The sequence below is a fragment of the Phoenix dactylifera genome, chromosome 12, assembly GCF_051530095.1.
Source record: "Phoenix dactylifera cultivar Ajwa chromosome 12, Ajwa_hap1_PhDact_Kaust_v1.1, whole genome shotgun sequence".
In the NCBI taxonomy this organism is placed as follows: domain Eukaryota; kingdom Viridiplantae; phylum Streptophyta; class Magnoliopsida; order Arecales; family Arecaceae; genus Phoenix; species Phoenix dactylifera.
The window spans coordinates 21378263-21401350 of NC_143201.1; the positions used below are offsets into that span (position 1 = coordinate 21378263).

Sequence of the window (23088 nt, forward strand, 5' to 3'; positions counted from 1 at the left end):
AAATAGGCGAAAGGGCAAGTGACACCTCGATGACGCCAGAAGACGCCTGGCCGCCGAAGGGTCGCTCGCACCCCAAAGGCGAATCGACACCATTAAGGAAGGATGTCCGCCGAAATCCTCAGGTTGCCAGGTCAGCAGCAACCGCCATACGCCATAAAGAAGGCGGGAAGCTTGAAGCGCGCGCGCCTCTCCGAAGGATGGCGGCAATCTCGAAACATCACTCCCTTCACCTGTTCCCCTTCTGGTTCCAGGCTCGGAAGTGGGGGGCTACTGTTATGGGGGAATTGAGCCGCCATGCCCCACGTGATCGGCACGCGTATCCAGGAAAGCTACAGCTGCCCTATGATCCAGCACTCCGACCCCGAGTCGGACCTCCTCGGCTCCGCAGCCTGACCCCGGGTCGGCTGCCCTATGATCCAGCACTCCGACCCCGAGTCGGACCTTCTCGGCTCCGCAGCCCGACCCCGGGTCGGCTGCCCTATGATCCAGCACTCCGACCCCGAGTCGGACCTCCTCGGCTCCGCAGCCCGACCCCGGGTCGGCTGCCCTATGATCCAGCACTCCGACCCCGAGTCGGACCTCCTCGGCTCCGCAGCCCGACCCCGGGTCGGCTGCCCTATGATCCAGCACTCCGACCCCGAGTCGGACCTCCTCGGCTCCGCAGCCCGACCCCGGGTCGGCTGCCCTATGATCCAGCACTCCGACCCCGAGTCGGACCTCCTCGGCTTCGCAGCCCGACCCCGGGTCGGCTGCCCTATGATCCAGCATTCCGACCCCGAGTCGGAGATCTTTTGATAACGACAGGCTATTCTCCAGAGGCACGCCGCGGCCTCCTGCTCCACTACTCCCTGCAACGGCTGTACCCGATGCTGCCCACGATCTCCTGTATCAACCGTACAAAGCGGAGCTCCACTACGCCCTGCCATGACCGTACCCAGCGCTGCTCCACGACGCCCCGTAACGGCCATGTCGGTGGCCATTCTATCGTGCCCCACGACGACAAACCCCCCTGAGAGACCTCCCAGCCAGGTATATATGCGGCTGGGGGGAGAAGGGGGGGGTAAGCAATACCTCCCAGAGCACTCTCTCCCACTTGTGATTATCATCTCTCCTCCTCCAATCTCCTCTGACTTGACCGTCGGAGGGCCATCACCACCCTGGTGGTGGTGCAAGGCTTGTTTGCAGGTTCCTTGGCGGAAGGTGGAGCGCAACCAGCACCAACCAAGACAACTCAGGCGGAACCCCGTTCACACCGTCGTGTCAATCGTTCTCGGTTTGGATCACCAGCAACAGAAAGTTTTCTTTTCCTTTCTGGAAAGGTCCTTGTTGTTTTCTTCTCTAACTTGGATTGTAGTAGGGGCAAAGTGAAGAATAAAAGGGTGGATGATGAGTAGCTTTTTTTCTTAAAAAATGGCCTTTCTAATTAGTTTCTAACCTTTTACGATTTTTGTTTTTCTTTTTGCTCAGCATTACACATCGATGTCACGTGGATGTTGAGACTAAAATATTAGATAAAAAATATTACCAACTGATACGAGTTGTTATGAGATTTCTAAAATTATTTTAAAAAGATGATGTTAATAAAGAAAAATAATATATATTGATACATAATCATGCCAATAAAAAATATATTATAAATGATGCAGATTGTTATATGATTCTTAAAATTATGCTAACTATTCCATACCTTTATTACTATATGCTGCTAGAGATCTATCAATATTATGTTCTGTATTCTTCCTTAGCCTTCTTCTCTTTTTATCTTCATTGTACTCAATCACATCCAACAAAACCCAACCAGGAGAAAGGGGAATAGGAAGAGAAGTTATTGGGGTTTTGAGATGTAAGCGCAGGTCGCCAAAAGAGAAAAAAGAAAGTATAGTCAACTAAAAAATGACAAAAATAGTTTATATTTGGTTGGAAGTTTAAAATAAGAGAGATAGAAAAGTAGCTTTTCTATGAAACAAGTTTTCCATCTTTCATAAAAAATAGAAATACATATGAGATATAAAAAACCTATTTTCTAGTCGGCTAGGAATTAAGCTAATTTGTTTTAGAAAAATATCTTTAATCCTAATGGCTGATATTCTTTCCCCTCTATGGCCCATATTAAAGATATAAAAAATACTTTACAACATAACTTTTCCAAAAAAAAAAAAAACTCAATTAAACATAGCCACTCAGAAAATATATATTTTTTACTATTTTTCATAATTAACCAAATATACTAAAAATATTTTAAAAAAATATAATATATTTAAATATTAATTTGTTTAAAAAGTATTTTAGTGAAGTAAAATTCTTTCCGAGTCGCTGGGACCTCGTGGAGAGAGTTTCTCGGACCGGTAAGCTAACGTTCGAATGCAGCGGTCTAACGCCAAAAACGAACGGAAGGCTACGCTGTAGAACGTCCGCGCGCTGACGAAATCACGGATCGCGTCTCAAGAACGCTTTTGGTCCTCCCCAACCAACCGGCCTTATAATAATTAGAACCGGACGGACGGTGGATGGCGACGCCCCATTAGGCATCACACTACGCTGCTATTCCCCCAGCGTCCGTGCAGCCATGTCGCCCGTGCTCGATCCAGCGTTTTAGACCGGGACTGGGGCCTGAAATTATAGAAAGACAGAGAGAGAGAGAGAGAGAAAAAAAAAAGGCCGCCTCATTAAAGATTTTTTAAAGCTGGTAGGAAAACAATAATAGCCGAGTGGGGCGGCCAATCCTAGGCGATATCGCTCGCCACGCGTCAGTGGCTTTGACCAGTCCAGCTGTCGCGCGGATGCTAAGCGCCGGCAGCGAACTCTCTGCCGGTGAAGCAGGAGTGGCCTAGTGGTCCCCTTCTCACATAGCATGTGATCGCGCCACAAGTTTTTCTCTGGCATTTGTACACGGAGGCAATCAAGTAATCCTTTTCTCGCGTCCTATCTTTAATATTCGAACCTATAAAATTTAAATTTTAAAAAATATAAAAGGCGGATCTATATTTTTTTTATAAAAAAAATCTCTATTTGTATACTTGATGTAGTCCTTCTCCGTACCCAACGGAGCTCCGACTCCGTGAAGAGATCTTGGTATCATCATCATCTGATGCAGTAGCCGGTACATTGCCGTATAAATATTTGTTCACTACTACAGTTTATCGCAGAATTATGTAATTATTATTTATTGTTATTAGGTAGGAATCTATAAGAAGATAGACGATCTGTAGTATAACAGGAATAACGTTTTTCGTTCCTTAGCCTGGGGTATTTATGGGTTTGTATTAGAGCGGTGGTGGTGGTGGTTTTGGGGGGTGGACAGGGACGCCCGAAACGAAATCAAAACTGCAGCCGATTTGCGCGGCCACGTCGAGCGATCTCGCCGGCCACCCCGCTTCCACCGTCGCCTCGGAAACGTAGCAACACGTGGGGGCGATCCGCTCCCTTCCACGTCGCCGCCCCCGTCGCCCCCGCGATCCGCGAACCCCCCCCCCCCCCCCCCCCCCCCTCTCGGTTCCTCCCCTTGTATTCGGATGCATCCCTTCTGCTGCGCCCCGACGGTCCCCGTCTCCCCCGCTGCCGCTGCCCCGCCCCCCCTCCCCTCCTCTATGCCCCCGCCGCCGGCGCCCCCCGTCCGGTCCAACTCGGCCTCCGCCGCCGCCGTCCGGAGCCACGACGCCTCCCCTCACCACCACCATCACAATGGATTCCGCTGGCCCGCCAACAACGGCGGCGGCGACCGGCCGGCGGGGTCGGACCTCGCCGCAGGGTCCCTGCGGTCCACGTCGCTGCGTGAGGGCCTCCTCCTCCACGGCGGGGACCACCGCGAGGTCAGGATTAATGATATCGTCGGCAATGGGATCGCCGGGATCCTGTATAAATGGGTCAACTACGGCAGGGGGTGGCGGCCCCGGTGGTTCGTCCTCCAGGATGGTGTCCTCTCCTACTACAAGATCCACGGGCCCGATCGGATCGAGGTCAACTGCGAAACCGAGAAGGTGTCCAAGGTCATTGGGGACGAGTCCATGCGTCGTTTGTCCCGCCGCAAGAACGGCCAATCTCATCCACTCCGCAAACCCTTCGGCGAAGTCCATCTCAAGGCAAGCAAGCAAGAAACAAATCTCTTCTTTCCCCACCCTTGAGATCCGATCCCATCTTGATTCCATCCTTCTTGTTTTTTATCTGAAAATTTTTAAAAATTTTATTTGGATCTTTACTGGTTTAGGTTTCATCGATTAGAGAGAGTAAATCGGACGACAGGAGGTTCTCGATCTTTACGGGGACGAAGAGGCTGCACCTGAGGGCGGAGACGAGGGAGGACAGGGCGGCATGGATGGAGGCGCTGCGGGCGGTGAAGGAGATGTTCCCGAGGATGTCGAACAGCGAGCTGATGGCGCCGACAGAAAACGTGGCGGTGTCGACGGGGAAGCTAAGGCAGAGGCTGCAGGAGGAGGGGGTCCGCGAAGCCGCCATCCAGGACTGCGAGCAGATCATGAGGACCGAGTTCGCCTCGATGCAGAACCAGCTTCTGCTCCTCAGGCAGAAGCAGTCTCTCCTCCTCGACACCCTTCGCCAATTAGAGGTATAAAGAGGACCTTTCTTTCTCATCATTTCTTGGTCCTATTCTCCATGTTGGACCTTGACAAACATTTGCAATTTTTCCTTGCCATTATCTGAATCTCATATTATCTTATGTATATTGTTGCTGAGGTGCACTTTGTAGAAAGGAACCAATCAGTATTAGGTGTTGATTTTTGCAGTCGATGAACCCAAGACAAGATGTTCAAAAATAAGCAGTTCTTTAAATCATTGGTTTTCAACTTATCGATTAACATGTTGATTTCACAAGCTATTGGTGAGAATGGATGCATTCGTCTAGGCTTCCCACTTATCTTCTAATACAGTCCTTTGCCATTCATCTCAAGTTTTAGTTTACTTTCAGTCACATTTAGTAGAGATTATGCAAGGCAACCTCCTTTCCACTTGATACTCTTCGATGTCCCAAATGCTTCATCGAAATGTGTTTCTGCAAATTGTTTGTTACCAATGGTTTTCTTGTAACTCTCTATTCCAACATTCAACTTTTGCATAAGGAATGCTCTGAAGTGAATAAAAATTATAAGGCTAAATTCAGTATTTACAGAATCAATGTATCTGAATCCAAACTTTGGCAAGTGTAATGCTGCAAAAACAACAATTCTACTCCAATGTTTGACGTTTACAAAATAATTCTGATATTATATTCAATGAGTGGCATCAGGTGCTGCAACCTAACCCAGTTATAGATTCTATATGATCTTGATTGCAAGTTAAACCTATCCTCATGAAAGACCAGCCCTTGACATACCTCGTGATTCAGTCAGGAAACAACTGAAAACTGGAGGGGAAGATATGGTGCACCAAACCAAGTCCAGACTCTAGTGGAGGAAAAATGGCACAGAATTCATGGTGTATGTGTTGGGAGGTGATACTCTTCTTTCTCTCTACAATCCTACTAAAAAATATAAGAAACCTGTGGCATCCGAAACTCACCTTTTTTTCCTCATCTTACGATTATCTTTCCTACTCTTTCTTAAGTGAAATTAAGTTAGGATGATGTCTAGGTCTGACGTGAAATTAAGCTTGATATGTTTATCACGTCCCCCCCCCCCCCCCCCCCCCCCCCCCTCTCTCCCCCCCCAAAAAAAAAACACACACACACACAAAAAAAAGAAAAGAAAACCATAAGATTGACAAACCTGCATAAAGGGGCGTGTATAGTACCTCAATTTTCTCTATAGATCTCGTTAAAGAAAACTATAAGATCGACAAACCTACATAAAGGGGCGAGTATAGTACCTCAATTTTCTCCATAGATCTCACTATTCCCTATGAATGTGTCCAACTTAAGACTTGCATTTAGCTTTGCAGAAAGAAAGGCGAAAAGGGAAAAAAAAGAACTTAGGTTTAACAGGTAACTCATTTATAGAAATTGCACCCAATGAGAAGGCAGTTGTTTTGTTTACCAAGTTAAATAATCTACAATTTTTTGCGGAGAAGGCATACTTATTCCGTAAGTTTGAGGGATATTCTTGGAGCTATATTATGAACCAATATAATGCTATAATGTATACAGAAAATGACAATTCTCTGTCTTACACCTTAAAATGTTTATACTCGCCAATTGCACTAAGTTGTCAGCACCTCTCACTTCTTGTATGCACTACCTATTAGCAGCACTTGATTGTTTCTACCTATGCAATTAGCATTGCACTTCTCTTCCTTTGCTTGTGTACTCCATATAGTAGTGACAAGTATGTAGCCTCTGTTTTATTTACACAGCAATTTTTACTTGGCTTAGCAAGATTATCTTATCTTATATCTCATATTTGTCTGCTTAAAAACTACTTTTTGATGCTTTGTCATGTAGACAGAAAAGGTTGATTTGGAGAATACCCTTGTCGATGAGAGCCAAAGACAGTCAAAAGAGTATGGATCTGCTTCTAGATCAAGACATGAGAAATTTAGTGGTATGATGAATGATAGAATGTTTTGTCATAATCCACTGCTTATTTCCTGTCTAGCAAAACCCTGCTTGATTTTATTATGAGATTTTTTTTATGTGTGTTATGTTAAACATCATCTGTTATGGTTCTTTTTTATTATGTGATTTGTATGATTATTTATGTTAGTTTTAAACATGTTCTTGCTATTTTTGTACTATAATCTTTGTTTTAATTATCTTTTATACCTAGAAAAGTATGTAGAATCTTTAACTCTTGACTGTAATCAGACTGATGCTTTACTTCAAACGGAATATATTCAATGGGCAAATGTGAAGGTTTGTTAGTATCTACTTAACTATGTGTAGCCAAAGCCTTGACATGTTGGATGGATGTTCGGGCAATTCTTTTCTTTTCATATATAATTTTAATGAAAGAGCAAACTATTTGTGTTTTTGTCTTTTCATTCTCCTATGCATAGGGAAACAATAGACGTGAATTTATCAAAGGATTTTTTTGTTTTGTTGATTCACATCAGTGAGAAGAAATTTGGGGGGGGGGGGGGGGGGGGGGGGGGGGGGGCGAAGTGGCTTACTTCCTTTTCTTCAAAAAATAAAAATCAATAAAAAAAGGGATCTTTGTAGTGCGTGCGCTTGCATTTATATATATATATACATATATATATATATATACATATACATATATATATATATACATATACATATATATATACATATACATATATATATATACACACACACACATATACATATACATATACATATACATATATACATATATATATATACACATGTACATATACATATACATATACATATACATATACATATAGATATACATATACATATAAATATAGATATAGATATACATATATAGATATAGATATACATATATATATATACATATATGTATATATATATATGTATATATATATATATGTGTATATATATATATATGATTTACCTTGTAAAAAGTGCATTTTTGCTTATTTTTCCCTCAGAAAGTAAAAGTGTAAATATATTTGTTCAAAACTCTGAAAGGTGCATTTATGTCCCACCAAAAATTTGAATCTTCGTCTTATGCTGTTACAAAGATTTGAACTTAGCGTATATGCCTTTATGATTTGTTGAGGATGACAGCAATAAAAAAAGGGATCTTTGTAGTGTGTGCGCGTGCATATATATATATATATGTGTGTGTGTGTGTGTGTGATTTACCTTTCAAAAAGTGCTTTTTTGCTTATTTTTCCCTCAGAAAGTAAAAGTGTAAATATATTTGTTCAAAACTCTGAAATGTGCATTTATGCCCCACCAAAAATTTGAAGCTTCGTCTTATGCTGTTACAAAGATTTGAAATTAGCGTATATGCTTTGATGATTTGTTGAGGATGACATCCTATTAACAAAAAGGAAAATAACCAAATTATTTTAACAATTTGTTCCTTCAGAGATTTTGGCATAAGTGCTCTTAAAATATCAATTGGTTATTTACCGCTCTGCGAAAAAATATATGTATTTTTGGTACCTAAAATTCTAGATATGCCCCTAAAGATATATAGGAAATAGATGCATATGACTAATTGCAAACAGCCATTGGGGAAAGTCCTCTTAATTCCTCATGTAGTTATTTGTTTATCTAGGTCATTTGACTTGTTTGCATCCTAAATATTTTGTATGCCAGTAATGTGACTAAGCTATTTCCTTGTTTACATATTTAGTATCAGTAATATCATTATCATTTCTTTTTATCCTCCATGTTGAAGCTTTATATTCGTGCATGTTCTTTTTTAACCTTTCAACTTAATGCTTATACTACTGGTATTGACATCATTTAGAATTAAGTAGCTTGAATTCTCACCGATCTTACTGTAGCCGAGTAAAATGCAGTGCTTCACATTGTGATGGAGTTTTTTAGTGGAGTTTTTACAGCCTTTTCATCTTATCTCTAAATTGGCATCGTGACCAATACTCCAATGCAAGGTTTTAAAAAATTGGTAACAGAGGTGGTACTAGTTTTTGGTTGAAGTGGTATGGTATTGGTCCATCCCATGACACACGGTACAGGGCTCTATTCCCATACGTATTGGGACACCAAAAAGTCCCTCTTTTGTTTTTTATTTTCTTTTTTTTTGTTAGCAAGCATATCTATTGGGTGACTTTTTTTGTATTTTTAGTGTTTTAGTTGCATTTTTAATGGGTATTTGATAATGAAATGTTGATATCAGTACCAACACTGACTGAGTCAACATGGATCAATAAACTATCAACATTTATAATTTAAAATGATAATAGAGTATAGTAAAAAGAAGATGCATGCTAACTCACTTTGGAAATTCAATCCCAGATAGAGTGTCTATGGTTCTTATAGACATCTAGGTCTTGTTCATATTTCGGACCTTGGATATTAGATTAACCTAGATACTATCCCCATTCCTACTGGTCATATGAGATTCATCTGTGCCTCCTGATACTGTGGCTGCGTATAAGTGGGGTCATCGTAGGAGGCTGGCTATCCATGTTCAGGAAAGTAGAAAGCAACATCTTGCTCTAGTCCCCGGTTATTCCCCAGAAGGGGTAACGTGCTGTGTCCAATCCTCCTAGATAAGATGAGTGCATATGAATCGTACATGGATAGAGCATACTGTTCACTTTAACTATCTGATCATTAGGAGATCAGCCTCCAGCATATGATGAAATCTGCTATCCACTATAGCTATTTGATACACTCGTCAATTTGTCACTAATCTTCATTTCATTCAACGTAACAACTCTCAGATATTGCCGTACTACTCATCTTTTTTTCCCTCCCATCGAATTTTTTCCATCAACTTGCTTCTAATGTGCCAACCTGCCAGGTGTGCATATAATCCTCCTACGCTTAAACATAAGTTATCAACTCTCCAATCTCTCTACGTACCTTTCCTTAAAACCTCGATCCTATGTGCCCTAAGCTGCACCACCTTCAGATCCTCTCCTTTTGTAAGATAGCATCTTCCTGTCATATCTAGATTTTGTTCTGGCCTCGCGGTTATGATCCTGCAACGTGCACAAGAACTCTAACTCGCGGGTGTATGGACTGAACCTCAAAGAATAACCACCACTAATTGCAGGCTGACCATCATGTTCATCTTGACCTCCAGACCCATCATTAGAATTGTCACTATCACTATCATTGGTATCACGAGATGCTTGGGCAAGACGAGATCTGATGGATCTGGTGTCTTGCCGTCATCTTTCCTAAGTGTTATATAGTTAGCTGCATTGTTTGATGACTAGTACTTTCCTCGGACTTGCTTTGCCTACTGTTGTCACTGGCCCTGGAGACCAGCGCACTGCATTGTGACCCAAACATCTATCTATTAAATTGTTGACTAGTCCTCTGATTCCTATCTAGCCTCACTCATGGTGGGTGAAATATGCTTTACACACATTTCCGCATCGCACGTGCCAACTGCTTTTGTGATGGTTCTAGCTGGTCATGGAGGATTCCTTGGCTCATCACGAGCTGACTAATCTGCAACCCATGAACAATAAGATCATCATCATGAACAAAGCCATCCATTGATGGGTCTTGTTGTATGTTCTTTTGCCCTGATTCAAGTACTTCTATGTGTGAATGCTAAGTCATGTAGCCTCTTGCGTGTTAGGCATTTTCGTACCTTGCTATGGATCAAGGCAAAGATACTCCAGTTCTGCTTTCATCTTCTGGACGAGATGGTCTACAAGAGGACTCGGATGTTAATCTTCCTCAAAGTGAGTTCATAGGTGTCCCACTGGACCCACTACTCCACTACATCCAGGTGATTTAGGGTCAAGTAAGACTATGATACATTAAATCCCTATGAATCCTAAAAGAATAACTCACTGGAATAATTTCTTAATGGTTCCTACAAACATCCTAGAAATTGATTGCTGAGCTCCTACTTATTTGGAGCTTCCTCGCCTCTCTCAAAACATTTTTCGCTGATCATATAATATAGGCTCGGCGTTACTGTCAGTTAAATATGAAATATAATTCACTATTGAGCTTGCTACCTCGCTGATTTCTTCTGCATCCAAGCCTAGATCCCTCAACATCCATTCCATCACTGCTCTGACTGCCTATAGCAGATCTTTTTCAAGGCCTATATTCTTAGTTATCGGTACTTTGGATTTAAGTAGTAGGTTGCATATGATGAAGGACAATTTACAATCATTAAGTTGTAAGAAATGTCGTTCAGATAAATACTAGAGTTCAGATTATGTTATTCAATCATGTTATACATGCCAGGTGCAATTTCTGCCCATCTGCAAGTCCCATCTATCCTTTATAATATGCAAGTTTGGTGAAGCTTTCCTCTCACCTGCTGCAGCAACAATCTGTTGCTTGGCTTCCTGCATCTTTGGCTAAAGAATGTTCATTGGAATAATATTGTATAATTTGTTAGGAAAATTTATATTTCTACTAGTTAACACTAGAATAGGTTTCAGATAATTCATAGTGTTTCTTTAGTTTCCTTCTTCTCTCAAATTTATTGTCATTTTCTTTTTGATCTTTTAGTTACTTACAATATGTTAATGAGTTTTGATTAAGTTTTTAATATTTTCTGCCCAATCTTTTGTAGCATGAAACTTTTGTCTAGGGTAATCTACCCGCCGCAGAAATTCATCAGAAACCTTAAGTCACATCCATTTCCTAGTCACTTAGTTTTTTTCAAAATATCTGCTTACCCTCACCCACTTCCATACCCATATCAGCTCTTGCACCTGCTCTTGATTCTGGCAACCAAGGTCCAATCTATAGGCATCCACTTAAGCGCCCACTTTCTATCTAAGTGCTATGCAGTACCCTTTCCACTGACGTACCACACATCTCCCTTTTCAAAACACTGGTTGCAGCTCTACGCACCTTATTGTTTAACCTTCTATTAGCAATTTTTTTCCATTTTTATTTTCTTGTATAATTTTTCCTGAATTGCCATGCTTGTGTTCTCAGAAACACATATTGTGTTGTGAACATGTTGTTTCTAGAAGCACATTTTCACTTTGTTTATGCCTCAAATCAAACATTTGCCTTTTTTCCAACTAGGTTATTTTTTTGTCATACAGGGAATAACCTAGCAGTAGTAGAAAGAATATCAGGATTTATTATTCAATTGGTCTCATTTTGAAAAGTAACTCTTGATCTACTGTCAATTTATTTATGCCTGCTGACTTGAAATTAAGATGGTTCTCTTTCAAGGAAATCTATTCTACTATGAAAATTGTCATATGTTTTTTCTTTTGGTCTTTCAGAAGATGAAGTACAGCATGAAGTCTTGAATCTGTAACATGTGCTTGTATTTGATTTTCGGATTGTATTTATTTGTGCAAATGCTTGTTCAGAGGGAAGTGCCAGTGAAACTGAGGATGAGAATGAAAGGCATGATGCTGCTGAAGAGGAGACTGATGATGAAGAAAACACATTTTTTGATACACGAGATTTTCTCTCATCAAGTTCTTTTAAAAGCAGTGAGTCTGAATTTCATAAATCTGAAATCGATTCCGATGATGAGGAATTTTATGGAGTTGGTCAAGTTGATGGTAATGATGCTTCGATGAAGTCAGTGGGAACTAGTAACCCGTATGTTAGGAGACGTAAAAAGTTGCCCGAACCAGTTGAAAAAGAGAAAGGAGTGAGCCTCTGGTCGATGATTAAGGATAACATTGGAAAGGATCTCACCAAAGTTTGTCTTCCTGTGTATTTTAATGAACCATTGTCATCCTTACAGAAATGTTTTGAAGATCTGGAGTCCTCCTACCTCCTTGACCGTGCATATGACTTGGGCAGAAAGGTAGATTCTTGTACGCATTGAAATTCTTTTACTTGTTTTGGTGATTGAAATATGAATGCTACTTCATCTTTAGGCATCAGTAATTGTGAAAATCTTTTCATTTTTTGTTATTTCTATTGCTCTTTTGTTTTGTTTTAGATCTTCTAATGCAGATATTTGCAATGAAAGTCTTTCAGCATTATGTATTTATATATACATATATATATATATATATATATATATATATATATATATATATATATAACTTTATGCTTCAAATTTGTATAAAAGTTTCTATCATCTAAACAATTGGGAATTGGAGTTAATATAGCATATGATGCATGAATATGTCCCAATTCCCCAAAAAAAAAACGTTTGACTTGGGTTGTATATGTGTTGCAGCGTATGGTTAAGTAGTTGGCTTATGGATTTCCAAATATGAGTGTTATTGTTCCTGTGTAGTTGTCTTGTGTATCCTCTATTATTAAAAATCTACGAACATTCACCTTATAGTTGCATGTGTATTTCTAATATAAATGCTTGTTTCCATCATTTGCAACCAAAAAGCAGTGCAGAATATGGTGATTAGGAATGGTATGTGGTCTGTTGATTATATTTGAGTATATACTTGTGATTGGTTTGCAGACATGCCATGATACAATATGGTATATTGTACCATACTGAACCGGATACTACCGGGTGCACCGTACCGTACCATACCAGTATTGGTGGCGTACCGACCCTTGGTATGCCAAAAAAATTCCGTACCATACCGTACCGACACTATGCTAGTGTGGCACCGGTACGGAGTCCAGTACCGAGACGGTGAACCTTCTGATACAGTGAGTATATTGATTGTTATCATGTCCTTTTTTTGGAAGATCTTTATAAGAACGAAGTTCTTGCATCTATTTGACTTGATTAGCCATTTAAATCTCTCAGACCAATTGCTTCTGTTTGTTTATGTATAATTGCTCCTGACTATAACTTGTATCTCAAGTTAACCCACGAATTATCATGTCTTATTTTTTTTTCCTTTTCCTGTTAAGTTAGTCTGAGCAACTTCATATGGTCACATATTAAATTACATAAACAGAATAATGAGAATGAATTTTTATGTAAGATATTTGCTCAAATAGTTGAATTGGGGTTTAGGATTATGTTTTGGTTGGTCATATATTTTTAAGATTTTGTAGTCTCAAAGTCTAATTCAAAAGGCAAGCCAACATAGAAATAGGAGAAAATATTACCTACCTTTGCTGCATACTGGATGACTTTCATGGAAGCTTCATTGTCAAAGAGAAAGGAGCAGGACCATAGTCTTTGGTATTCCACTGTTACATAATTTCGTTGAGCCAGGGGGTTACATTTGATGCTGTATGTAAATAGTTGGAACTGGAACTGTTCTTGTTTACCTTGAATTACTGAAATATGTGTACTTGTGTAGTTGAGTACATGGTATCCATGAATGTGCCTTCCCCGATTGTCCACCTTAGATTCGAAGTAGATTTATCATGTTTGTGGTTGTAATAACCAAAACACTCCTGTGACTATGGGAAGTTTGAGCCCATATGCCGACTTGACGTTGCCATGTCCTTTCAACATCTTTTAGAATGCTTTCATTTAGAAAGATTCATATTGTTGCTCTCCAATTTCTGACTTCAGCATTGCCAATATGTTTTATTAAGAGCTGTCCTTGCGAGATATCCTTTTTAATAGAAATACAATGTCTGCAAGATATTATTATATAAGGTACTTGTATATGGATGTAATCTTTGGTAACTCAAATATTTTTGATTTGACTGAACATGGAGAAGGCCTTTTTTACATAAGTAGTTTTGATAGAATTCTGTGTCATAGAGTTGATGCCACTAGTCTTATTGTTTTGCTTGGTTCTCATGGAACTTTTTGGAGTACTCTGTTATATATAGAAGTAATAATTAGAATGTGCGCCATCATGGTTAACGACATACATCCTTTTTGCTTTGGAATTATGCAGTGTAATTTCATATGAAATTTAGAATAAATTAACAGTGACCTGCTCATGTTGTCTGCACGAGTCTTTCACATAATCATTTAACATTTGAATCTTGATGTAATTTTCTAGGGAAATGGTCTTATGAGGATTCTTAATGTTGCTGCATTTGCTGTTTCTGGATATTCTTCAACTGATGGCAGACACTGCAAGCCTTTCAATCCACTTTTGGGGGAAACATATGAAGCTGATTATCCAGACAAAGGCCTCCGGTTTTTCTCAGAAAAGGTTGGTAAAGTAATGGATTTCAATTATTGATATCATTTTTTATTTATTCTGGGCATCAAGATGCTGGTGATCCTACCTTTTGTTTTTATATCTGAAGTCTTGCTCTTTTAAGTATATTTAAATTTTAAAAATTAAATTTTAAAAATTGAGAGTTAGCTAATTGGACTCAGCATGTTGGCGCCCTACTCCATGGAGAGATCCTGAGTTCATCTTGGATAGTAGCACTGTCAACATATTGTCCATAAAATCAAATAGATTATTAACATTACAGTTTTTTTCATACAAATATAGTTGTCACTGGCCTCCTTTTGCAAGAAGTTTTCTAATTGTTTCACTTTCCATGCTCACTTTCCAATATCATATAAGAATTACATAGCAAAGAAAAAGTTGCATATTTCCCTGATTAATGCGGCTTTATCTCCATAGTTAAGGTAGTGTGACAACTTCACCTGCTAGTCTACATGTCAACAAGCTGTGTAACTTAGCATTATTTAGTGCACTGGTTCCACCATGTCATCATATATGTTTTCTTTGTTTGTCAGGTGCTAGATTCTTATTTTCACCCTATTTTCTATTTAAAATTCATCTATATTTACTGGGGTGCAAATTCATCATATCTTCTGTTTGCTTTTTTTCCTTCTCTATTTCTTTGTATATCACCTTCATCATTTCTTCTGTTTACTTCTTTCCCTTCTCCACTTCTTTATATTTCTTTTGCTGTATTCTGGTGCAATAAAAATTCATCTATATTTACTAAAGTTCATATTCATCATGTCTTTTATTTGCTTTTTTTCCCTCTCTGCTTCTTTGTATATCACCATCATCATTTCTTGTGTTTGCATTTTTCCCCTCTCCACATCTTTGTTTTTTTTTCTTTTTTTTTGCTGCAATTTTATGCATTGTTACTGCATTCATGTTATACGAAGTTTTTTATGAATGGAGAATGGCTGCAAGTCAGCAAGGTGGTTAATAGTTTGTTTCGCTGTTTGCACAGGTCAGTCATCACCCTATGATTGTCGCATGTCACTGTGAGGGTAACGGATGGAAGTTTTGGGGAGATAGTAATTTGAAAAGCAAGTTTTGGGGTCGTTCAATTCAGCTTGATCCTGTTGGTATTCTAACACTTGAGTTTGATGATGGTGAAGTGTTTCAATGGAGCAAGGTATTGGATATATTCATAAGAAATTGAACTCTGGTTTGGGATTTCTTCTGACACCTGTAAACTACTATCTCAGGTGACAACTTCCATTTACAACCTTATATTGGGGAAACTTTATTGTGATCATTATGGTACCATGCGCATACAAGGAAATCGTGAATACTCATGTAAACTAAAGTTCAAGGAGCAGTCAATAATAGATCGCAACCCCCATCAGGTGATTCTCTTTTTTTTTCCACCTTAATATTTTATAGACCAGCAAAATAATAGTTAAAGCTCACTTGATTTTAACTGTTTCCTTGGGGGGGTTAATTTTTTGAAGCAATAATTGTTTACTTTTTTCCTTGAGATTAAACCATGCTGGTCAAAGATGTCATATATGAATTGTTCTCATCCCTTGTTTGGGACCTATTCTATTTGAATATGTTTTTTTTTTCTAATAATTTGATGTCTATAATTTTTATCGGGCTCTTTTTTTACTATGGATAAGATCTTATTAACCTTTTATAGCGGTCATACTTAGAGAACTGGTTGTTTGCAAGCACATCAGGTAAATTAGAGTTAGGTAGAATGATATTTATTTTATTTTATTAGAGGTCCAATAGCTCTTAAATAACCTCCTTGCTAAGAAGTATTGGCCTAGGGTGTTTGCACAAGTCATGGGTGTGTAACAGATGGTTGCAAAAACCTGCTCAATCATGTTATGGAGCAATATCAAATGAGTTATGCTCCATAGACAACAACATGTTGATGGGAAAGGTTGGTGCATTTTTGTTGTTGTCATATAATTGTAAGTCAAGGAAAATGTAATTTTATTGTGTCATTTGTATTATACTTATTTTATTTGAATATTTGGAGTAGTAACTAGAATATGTGAAAATCTTGCATTACTATTGGCGATCGCTCTTTTTATGAATTATAGTTAGTAAGTTTATCACAGGTTTTGGGACAATGATACAGCTGCAGGTTACTTGGAACTCCAAGGTCATGAAAGAGTATGCAGAATTGTAGTATAAATCTGGAAGAATTCATATGCATTAATAATAAATAGGAAGTCTACAGGGAAGATGTGCTTGAATATAAAAGATGCTGCCTGCATATAACTAGTGGTTGCATTCTTAGGAGGTGCATGAATTCAAATATTCAAACAATGAAAGCTTGATTTTAATAATAATTATTTTGTGTTTCTTTAAAGATGTTTGAAGTGGCTAGCATACTGTGAAGTTTGTTGTGTAAGCAATCATATAAGCTTTTCCTTACATTCATAAGTATGGATGGCAAGTGTTCCTAGCAGAGAAGGGAAGGAAAGAGTAGAGGGGGAAGCAGGATTAGAAGAAGAGGAAGAGCTTAGATATGTCATCTGAAAGTTTGAAAAGGGAAAATAGGAAGAACGTGGAAAGTGAAAACAAATAGAGAAAGGTGAAGTAGACTGATTGTGCTAACCCAAAGCTTTTGTCCCTCTATTCACCTTTCGTGAAAAAGATAGAACTCTCACAGAATCTATCCTTTATAAGTGACATATAATCTAAGCAATTTTTGTTAATTATTTTTAAACTATAATGATAAACAATCCTATTTTTTAACTCTCAACACCTTCTAATTAATTTTCAAACTCTAATATATTCATATCTAATGACAGATTTAAATTATTCTACTTCTACTTCTCATCCCACGCCTCCTGCTCCTTTATTGTCTCCTCATCTTCTTCTCCCTCGTTTCTTTCTGTTGTTGTTCCTCAGATTTTTTTTTTTAAATTTAGATGTGAACATATATATGCAAATAAATTAGATCAGAAAATTAGGAACTTTTGTCCTTCCTATGATTTCTTTTTGCCCTCTGATTAAAATGATAAGGATTTCTATCTATCATGATATTCTGTTCTCAAGCTTGTTGCTCATCACATGTTTGCAGTGTTTACAAGCCCTAAAGTCTAATTGGTGGCATTGAAGCCAATCTATTACATATTGCTGATAAATATCCTAGTGTCACCTTGTTGTCAATACATGATGTAAGAGCACGGTTGTGTGGAGCAACTCCGAGGAAGAGTGTCTATAGTTGAGAGGCAATATTGCTGGAGACCACATTAGTGGTCTTTGATACGCTTGGTTGCTGAAGGTTGAGCATAAGTGACCATTTTATTCAACTGTGCACTCAACCCTTTTATACATTGAATGGTAGCACAATGAAGTGCGCTTTTCATATAACATCATCAGTAAATGCTGTCAGTGTATCACCCCATAATTTTCAAACTGTATTTGATCTCTTTAGTTTTGTTATGCAGACTTCTAGTTATTAGTTGGAATTTCTTTTTAAAAAAAGTATCCGAACTTTCATACTTGTGTGGCATCTGTTGTATAACTTTAGTTTTCTTCTCCTTCGTTGAAGAACTCTGTAATATAACTAAACAATGTTATTTGCATTCATCAAGAAAGAGAACTTGTGAATTATGGGCTTAAACATGTGTTGACCATTTTTTGTGAGATGGAGTTGCTTGTGATTATGAACCAGTCAATTTACTAAGTTTTTGTTGTTCCTGCCTAGTAGTTGCTGATGTAATTGGTACAAATTAATTCCCAATCAATGGTTTAATTCTTTAACTAGTGTAGCAATTTGATTCTTCCAAATATTTTCCCTTTTTGTTATTTTTCGAGAACATATAAAAAATAAAACAAGCAGTTGGGGTGCATGTGATTTATATGATCTTCTAGATAAATTGCTCTGGTGTTTATAACATTTTTATTGATTGTTGTTGATTGGGGCATTTTCCTTTTCCCCTCGAGCAAGAATCCATTGAATCCATCCTGTGTCATTTAACAAATGAAACAAACTGTTGTTACATGATCTACTAATGCATTTTCAGGTGCATGGCATAGTTCAAGATCGGAATGGGAAAACAGTGGCAACACTCGTTGGAAAATGGGACGAGAGCATGCATTTTGTTCATGGAGATTGCTTGGGTAAGGGCAAGGGATCTGAACCATTATCTGAGGCCCACATATTGTGGAATCGTAGCAAACCGCCTAAGAACCCCACGAGATACAACCTTACACGCTTTGCAATTACACTGAATGAACTCACCCCTGGGTTAAAGGTGAGAAGCTTTAAATTCAGCCTCACCCATCTGTCTTTTGCAAGTTTCCTGGTCCTATAAAACTAAAAGCTCTTTCTTGTTGCAATGTTTGCTAATGTCTCAAATGATAAGCAGGAAAAGCTGCCACCCACGGATTCAAGGCTAAGACCTGATCAGAGATGCTTGGAAAATGGGGAGTATGAAAAGGCAAATGCAGAGAAGTTGAGACTAGAACAGAGGCAACGACAGGTTAATTTCATATCAACTTTGTTCCAAAGTGAATTTATTTTCCTCATGAGCTTGGCAAGGATACTGCTAGAATTGGAGCTCATCAGGAGTCACCTTTAATTTTGGTACAATTCTATTTTATGGATTGCGAGCAACTGAGCTGGCACAATCCTCCTGCCCACCTTTTCCTTATGTCATCAATGCTCACATAAATGAGAGCATAAACTCGAGGGGCAGATATTGGGCTTGTGTGTCTACCGTCTACGTTCCACTGCCTAGTGTCATCACATCCTGCTAATTACTTTCCTTGCATGATTTGTTTTGTAAAAAATTTATGATGCTGTCCATGATAGACTGGCTTGGTTGTGATGCAGGCACGGAAGATGCAGGAAAGTGGCTGGAAGCCTAGGTGGTTTGCAAAAGATAAAGGAAGCGATGCATATCGTTACATTGGCGGTTATTGGGAGGCCAGGGAAAAGGGGAAGTGGGATGGATGTCCTGATATCTTTGGCCAAATCCCCAGTGATCAAATAATCTGCTGACGGGCAGTTTGGAATAGAAGCAGGCTCTTATTCTTTTTTCCATCCCCCCTCCCCTATTGCTGTCTCTTTCAATTGATGGGATCTCGTGATTCCATTCTGCATGCTCGCCATTTTCGAGCATTCAAGGCCATGTGGCTTGTAAACAAGGTAGATGGTGTTTCTGATATCTGTTTTTTTTATAGAATAACAGAACCCTGTTCTTCTCCAATACTTGCAATGAATTGATTCGAGTAAAATTGGGATTAAAGATGGATGCTGAAAGAGTCTCACAAAATATTTTGATGTTGCTTTCATGTTTGCGGGAGAATCAACATATCCAATTAAGGTAGCATCTTGCATGCTAGAATTTTACCATGTAGATCTGACAAGCAGGATTTTCTGAAAATTACCATAACGATGTACGGCGAAACCAAATTCCGGTAAGGTTGGGATTTTGCAGTCTAGTTTAATATTACATGAGGTCATTAATTAGCAATTGATTCTTCTGGGTAATTTTATTGTCATTTCTTATGGTGAATTTTGGAATAATGCTGAGCTATCCATCATTTTGAGCCAAATTTATTGGTAGTCATGGAGGCCATGCAGTGAACTTGTTCTTTCACCGCATGATTGAGTCTATATTTTTGATTCCATCGTACCATGACTGCACGTGAGACCACCTATTCTTAAATCATATCAAAGATCCTTTAATCCATTGCAGTAATTTTCTTTGGGCTAATAATACTTATTGCCTTTGTACTCTTCTTACCTTTGCCTGCACGTGAGCCGGAACCTGCCTGCCATTTGATGAAATGGCGAAGTCGCTTCTCTGATTCGTCATGTGAGTTTAATGAGACTGCATAGGGTACTACGTTGATTGACGGAGATGTACAATAGAAGACAGGATGTTACCCGTGAGGTTGGGTGATGCATGATCGATTTGAAGTTATGATGAGCTTCATAGCATGCGTGGGTCTTAAAGCGTGCCATCGAAACAACTTTTTTGGGTTGTGGGGAACCGCTGACCATCAAGAAGCAATAGCAAATGTTGGAAACCTTTTAACAGAACCGTGGAAAAGTCCGCAATCCGCATCTGGCCATTCTGTTTCCTGGCTTAGCCTTTTGTTTCATGCTTGAAGAAGATGCCATAGATGTGTTACGTTCTCAGGCTCTTGAAATGAATGCTCTGGGAGCATAGATCAACCTCTCTTTGGAGGTTGGCATATCAAGACGTTGAACATTCTAGGTTTTCCACACTTACATATGTTCTCAAATTTAACTTACCCAGAATCTTATTTTGTAGCGTCAACTTCTAATCTCCCGTATGCTTACAAATAATGCATTTCTAAAATCTTGAAATTGCCGGGCGCACATACGCCTCTAACAAAGGCCTTTGCCTTTTAACCAAACAACCTTGTAGCTCAATAGATTGGTAACGCACCCATTCACGGAAGACATGGCAGTATGAAAAGGTTTTATTTATTTATTTATTTTTGCTAAAACAGGTACTTCAGTGTACAAATGCATCCAATAAAATCGGAAAATAGAATGTTGTGGACTTTTCGAGGCAGCTCCTCATCTCTAGCTCACAAAGTGCTACCGGTATGGCTGGCCACATAGACGACCATCCAATCCATAGCTATGTTAATTTTTCTAAATACATGCTTAATCTGAGTGACCCTCTATTTTTCATCACCATCATGATGCTTCGAAGCAAGTGATCCTCTATTTTGAATTTTCTCGGTTAGAGATTTGATCCTTCTTGCCGCTGGATGTAAAGGACTAACTCCATTAACCCACACAGCCACTGTGGCTGAATCTCCTTCAATCTGATTGGAAGTTTTGGGGAGTAGAGTAGCTTTTAATGCATACCAGCTGTCCAAAATCTCTTCAATCTGTCAATAATTACTCTCATCTCAAAACCAACATATATCACTCTAATCAAATTCTTACTTCGAATAAAAAACAAAAGAAAAAAAAAACCACCTAAAATTGCAAATGTATTTGTCATACTGGAGAATGACAGTCACCTATACTCCCTGTCATATGCGATCCACATGACGTGCTCTAATTTATCTTAAATGAAAGGCGTGTTCTTGAAGCACTGGATTCCTCTCGCTCCAAAAATGAAACACCCAATTACTTCGCAGCACTCCATGTGCTGATCTGACTCTCAGGAGCCCAAGTTTACGCGCCAGCGGTCGCTCGGACAGAGCCGCACATTGAACTCATTTCGCTGGGCGTTAACGACAAGACAAGCCCCCCACGGCGTTTGGACGCGGGAAGAGGGGGGCCGTTTCCAGTCCGTTCGTTGATGGCATCGGGAGCTCCGCAGCGAAAACCGCGTCGCTTCCCGGAAAAATGCCCCCAAACCAACCAACCAACCGATGGAATCATCGGCCAGGCGGCAGCGAGGCGCAGAGACAGACCACTCCTTCGCCTTTCGCATCTCTCTCAGACAAGATGGACGGATTGATAGAGACCATGCCCAGTGGTCAGCTTAGTGATGATTAAGTCACGACAAAACAACGTAGGCCATCCTCCTGCTTCATCAGTCCCTACCCACCCACCACCCTCTTTTTTTTTTTCATAAGTAAATTATACCAAATGCGTTGATATTTGAAGTTATAGAAACTCTGAAAATGTGAATTGTCTTCGTGAACAGGAGTTGTTTATTGATCAAACAAACCAATAATGATCTAATTTGATGGCCATAAACATGAATGGTTATGGTTTATTTTAGTGAAGAAAAATGCTTTTAATTAGTGGGCGGTCAAAAAGATTAAAAAAAATCCAAGAACGGTACAATTCGGTTCCAATTGCTGACAGGCAATTCGACGAGGAAGTGAAGTCTCGATCCATAGGAGTACTAGATAGTCATACTAGATGGGATGATGCATCCGTCATATCCAAAAAAAAAAAAAAAAGTTTGAAATTGGTTTTTTAAGAGTCTCTGACTTGATTTGCCTTGTGGCCTGGATTCCGACTCATGTTGGGTTGGGTGAGTACGGATTTAGATTCCTTTTTACCACAATTTAGACTTAGAATTGCTTCCCCTCTCAAAAATAAATAAATAAATAAAAATAAAACATAAATGATTGCTCTTAAAAAAAAAGTAAGTTGGTAGAGAAAATTTAAAATATTTTATCTTCTAGTAAAAAGTATACAAAATTTTGATTTGCCTGGCGGCCTAGGTTCCTACTTCATCCCTTAACCCCCACACCACCCTCTTTTTTTTATATACATAAAGAAATTAAAAAAATTCTTCTCAAATTAGAGATACATTACACTTATATCCAGCAGCTCGAAAAGCTTGCACTTACTTTCTGATATTTATATTTATATGTTATTTTAACCTATATTAATACAATATCAATCAGATGGTTAACCTTAAATAAAATACAAATATTATATCAGAAAAAATTAAAAAATAACCAAAATAACCTCAAGCAATATAACAGTCATCTAAGAATATAAAAAAATAAATGCATTCTTCTCTCTATGCAAGAGCAATTTTGACTTTTCACACAATATGAACGGTCGGTATAAGCATAAGTTTTGCCAACTATTGAATA

The 23088-nt window shown here is 39.0% G+C and overlaps 1 protein-coding gene across 1 annotated transcript; it reads left to right on the forward strand.

Annotated features, from left to right (window-relative positions):
• The first annotated feature begins 3205 nt into the window (after positions 1-3205).
• Positions 3206-19787, forward strand: LOC103701844 (oxysterol-binding protein-related protein 1C-like). The gene is made up of 10 exons (XM_039130108.3): positions 3206-4079; positions 4205-4561; positions 6389-6488; positions 11845-12293; positions 14380-14535; positions 15530-15697; positions 15771-15911; positions 18555-18785; positions 18900-19013; positions 19367-19787. Exons 1-10 carry the CDS (start codon positions 3513-3515, stop codon positions 19532-19534), a joined length of 2451 nt encoding a protein of 816 aa, XP_038986036.2. The 5' UTR covers positions 3206-3512; the 3' UTR covers positions 19535-19787.
• Positions 19788-23088: the final 3301 nt, after the last annotated feature.

Excerpts from the sequence above, each read along its gene's own strand:
- LOC103701844 (XM_039130108.3), top strand. The coding sequence starts at position 3,513 with ATGCATCCCTTCTGCTGCGCCCCGACGGTCCCCGTCTCCCCCGCTGCC. Across the intron at positions 14,536-15,529 it reads TCCGGTTTTTCTCAGAAAAG|GTCAGTCATCACCCTATGAT; the intron begins GTTGGTAAAGTA and ends CTGTTTGCACAG. Across the intron at positions 19,014-19,366 it reads TAGAACAGAGGCAACGACAG|GCACGGAAGATGCAGGAAAG; the intron begins GTTAATTTCATA and ends GTTGTGATGCAG.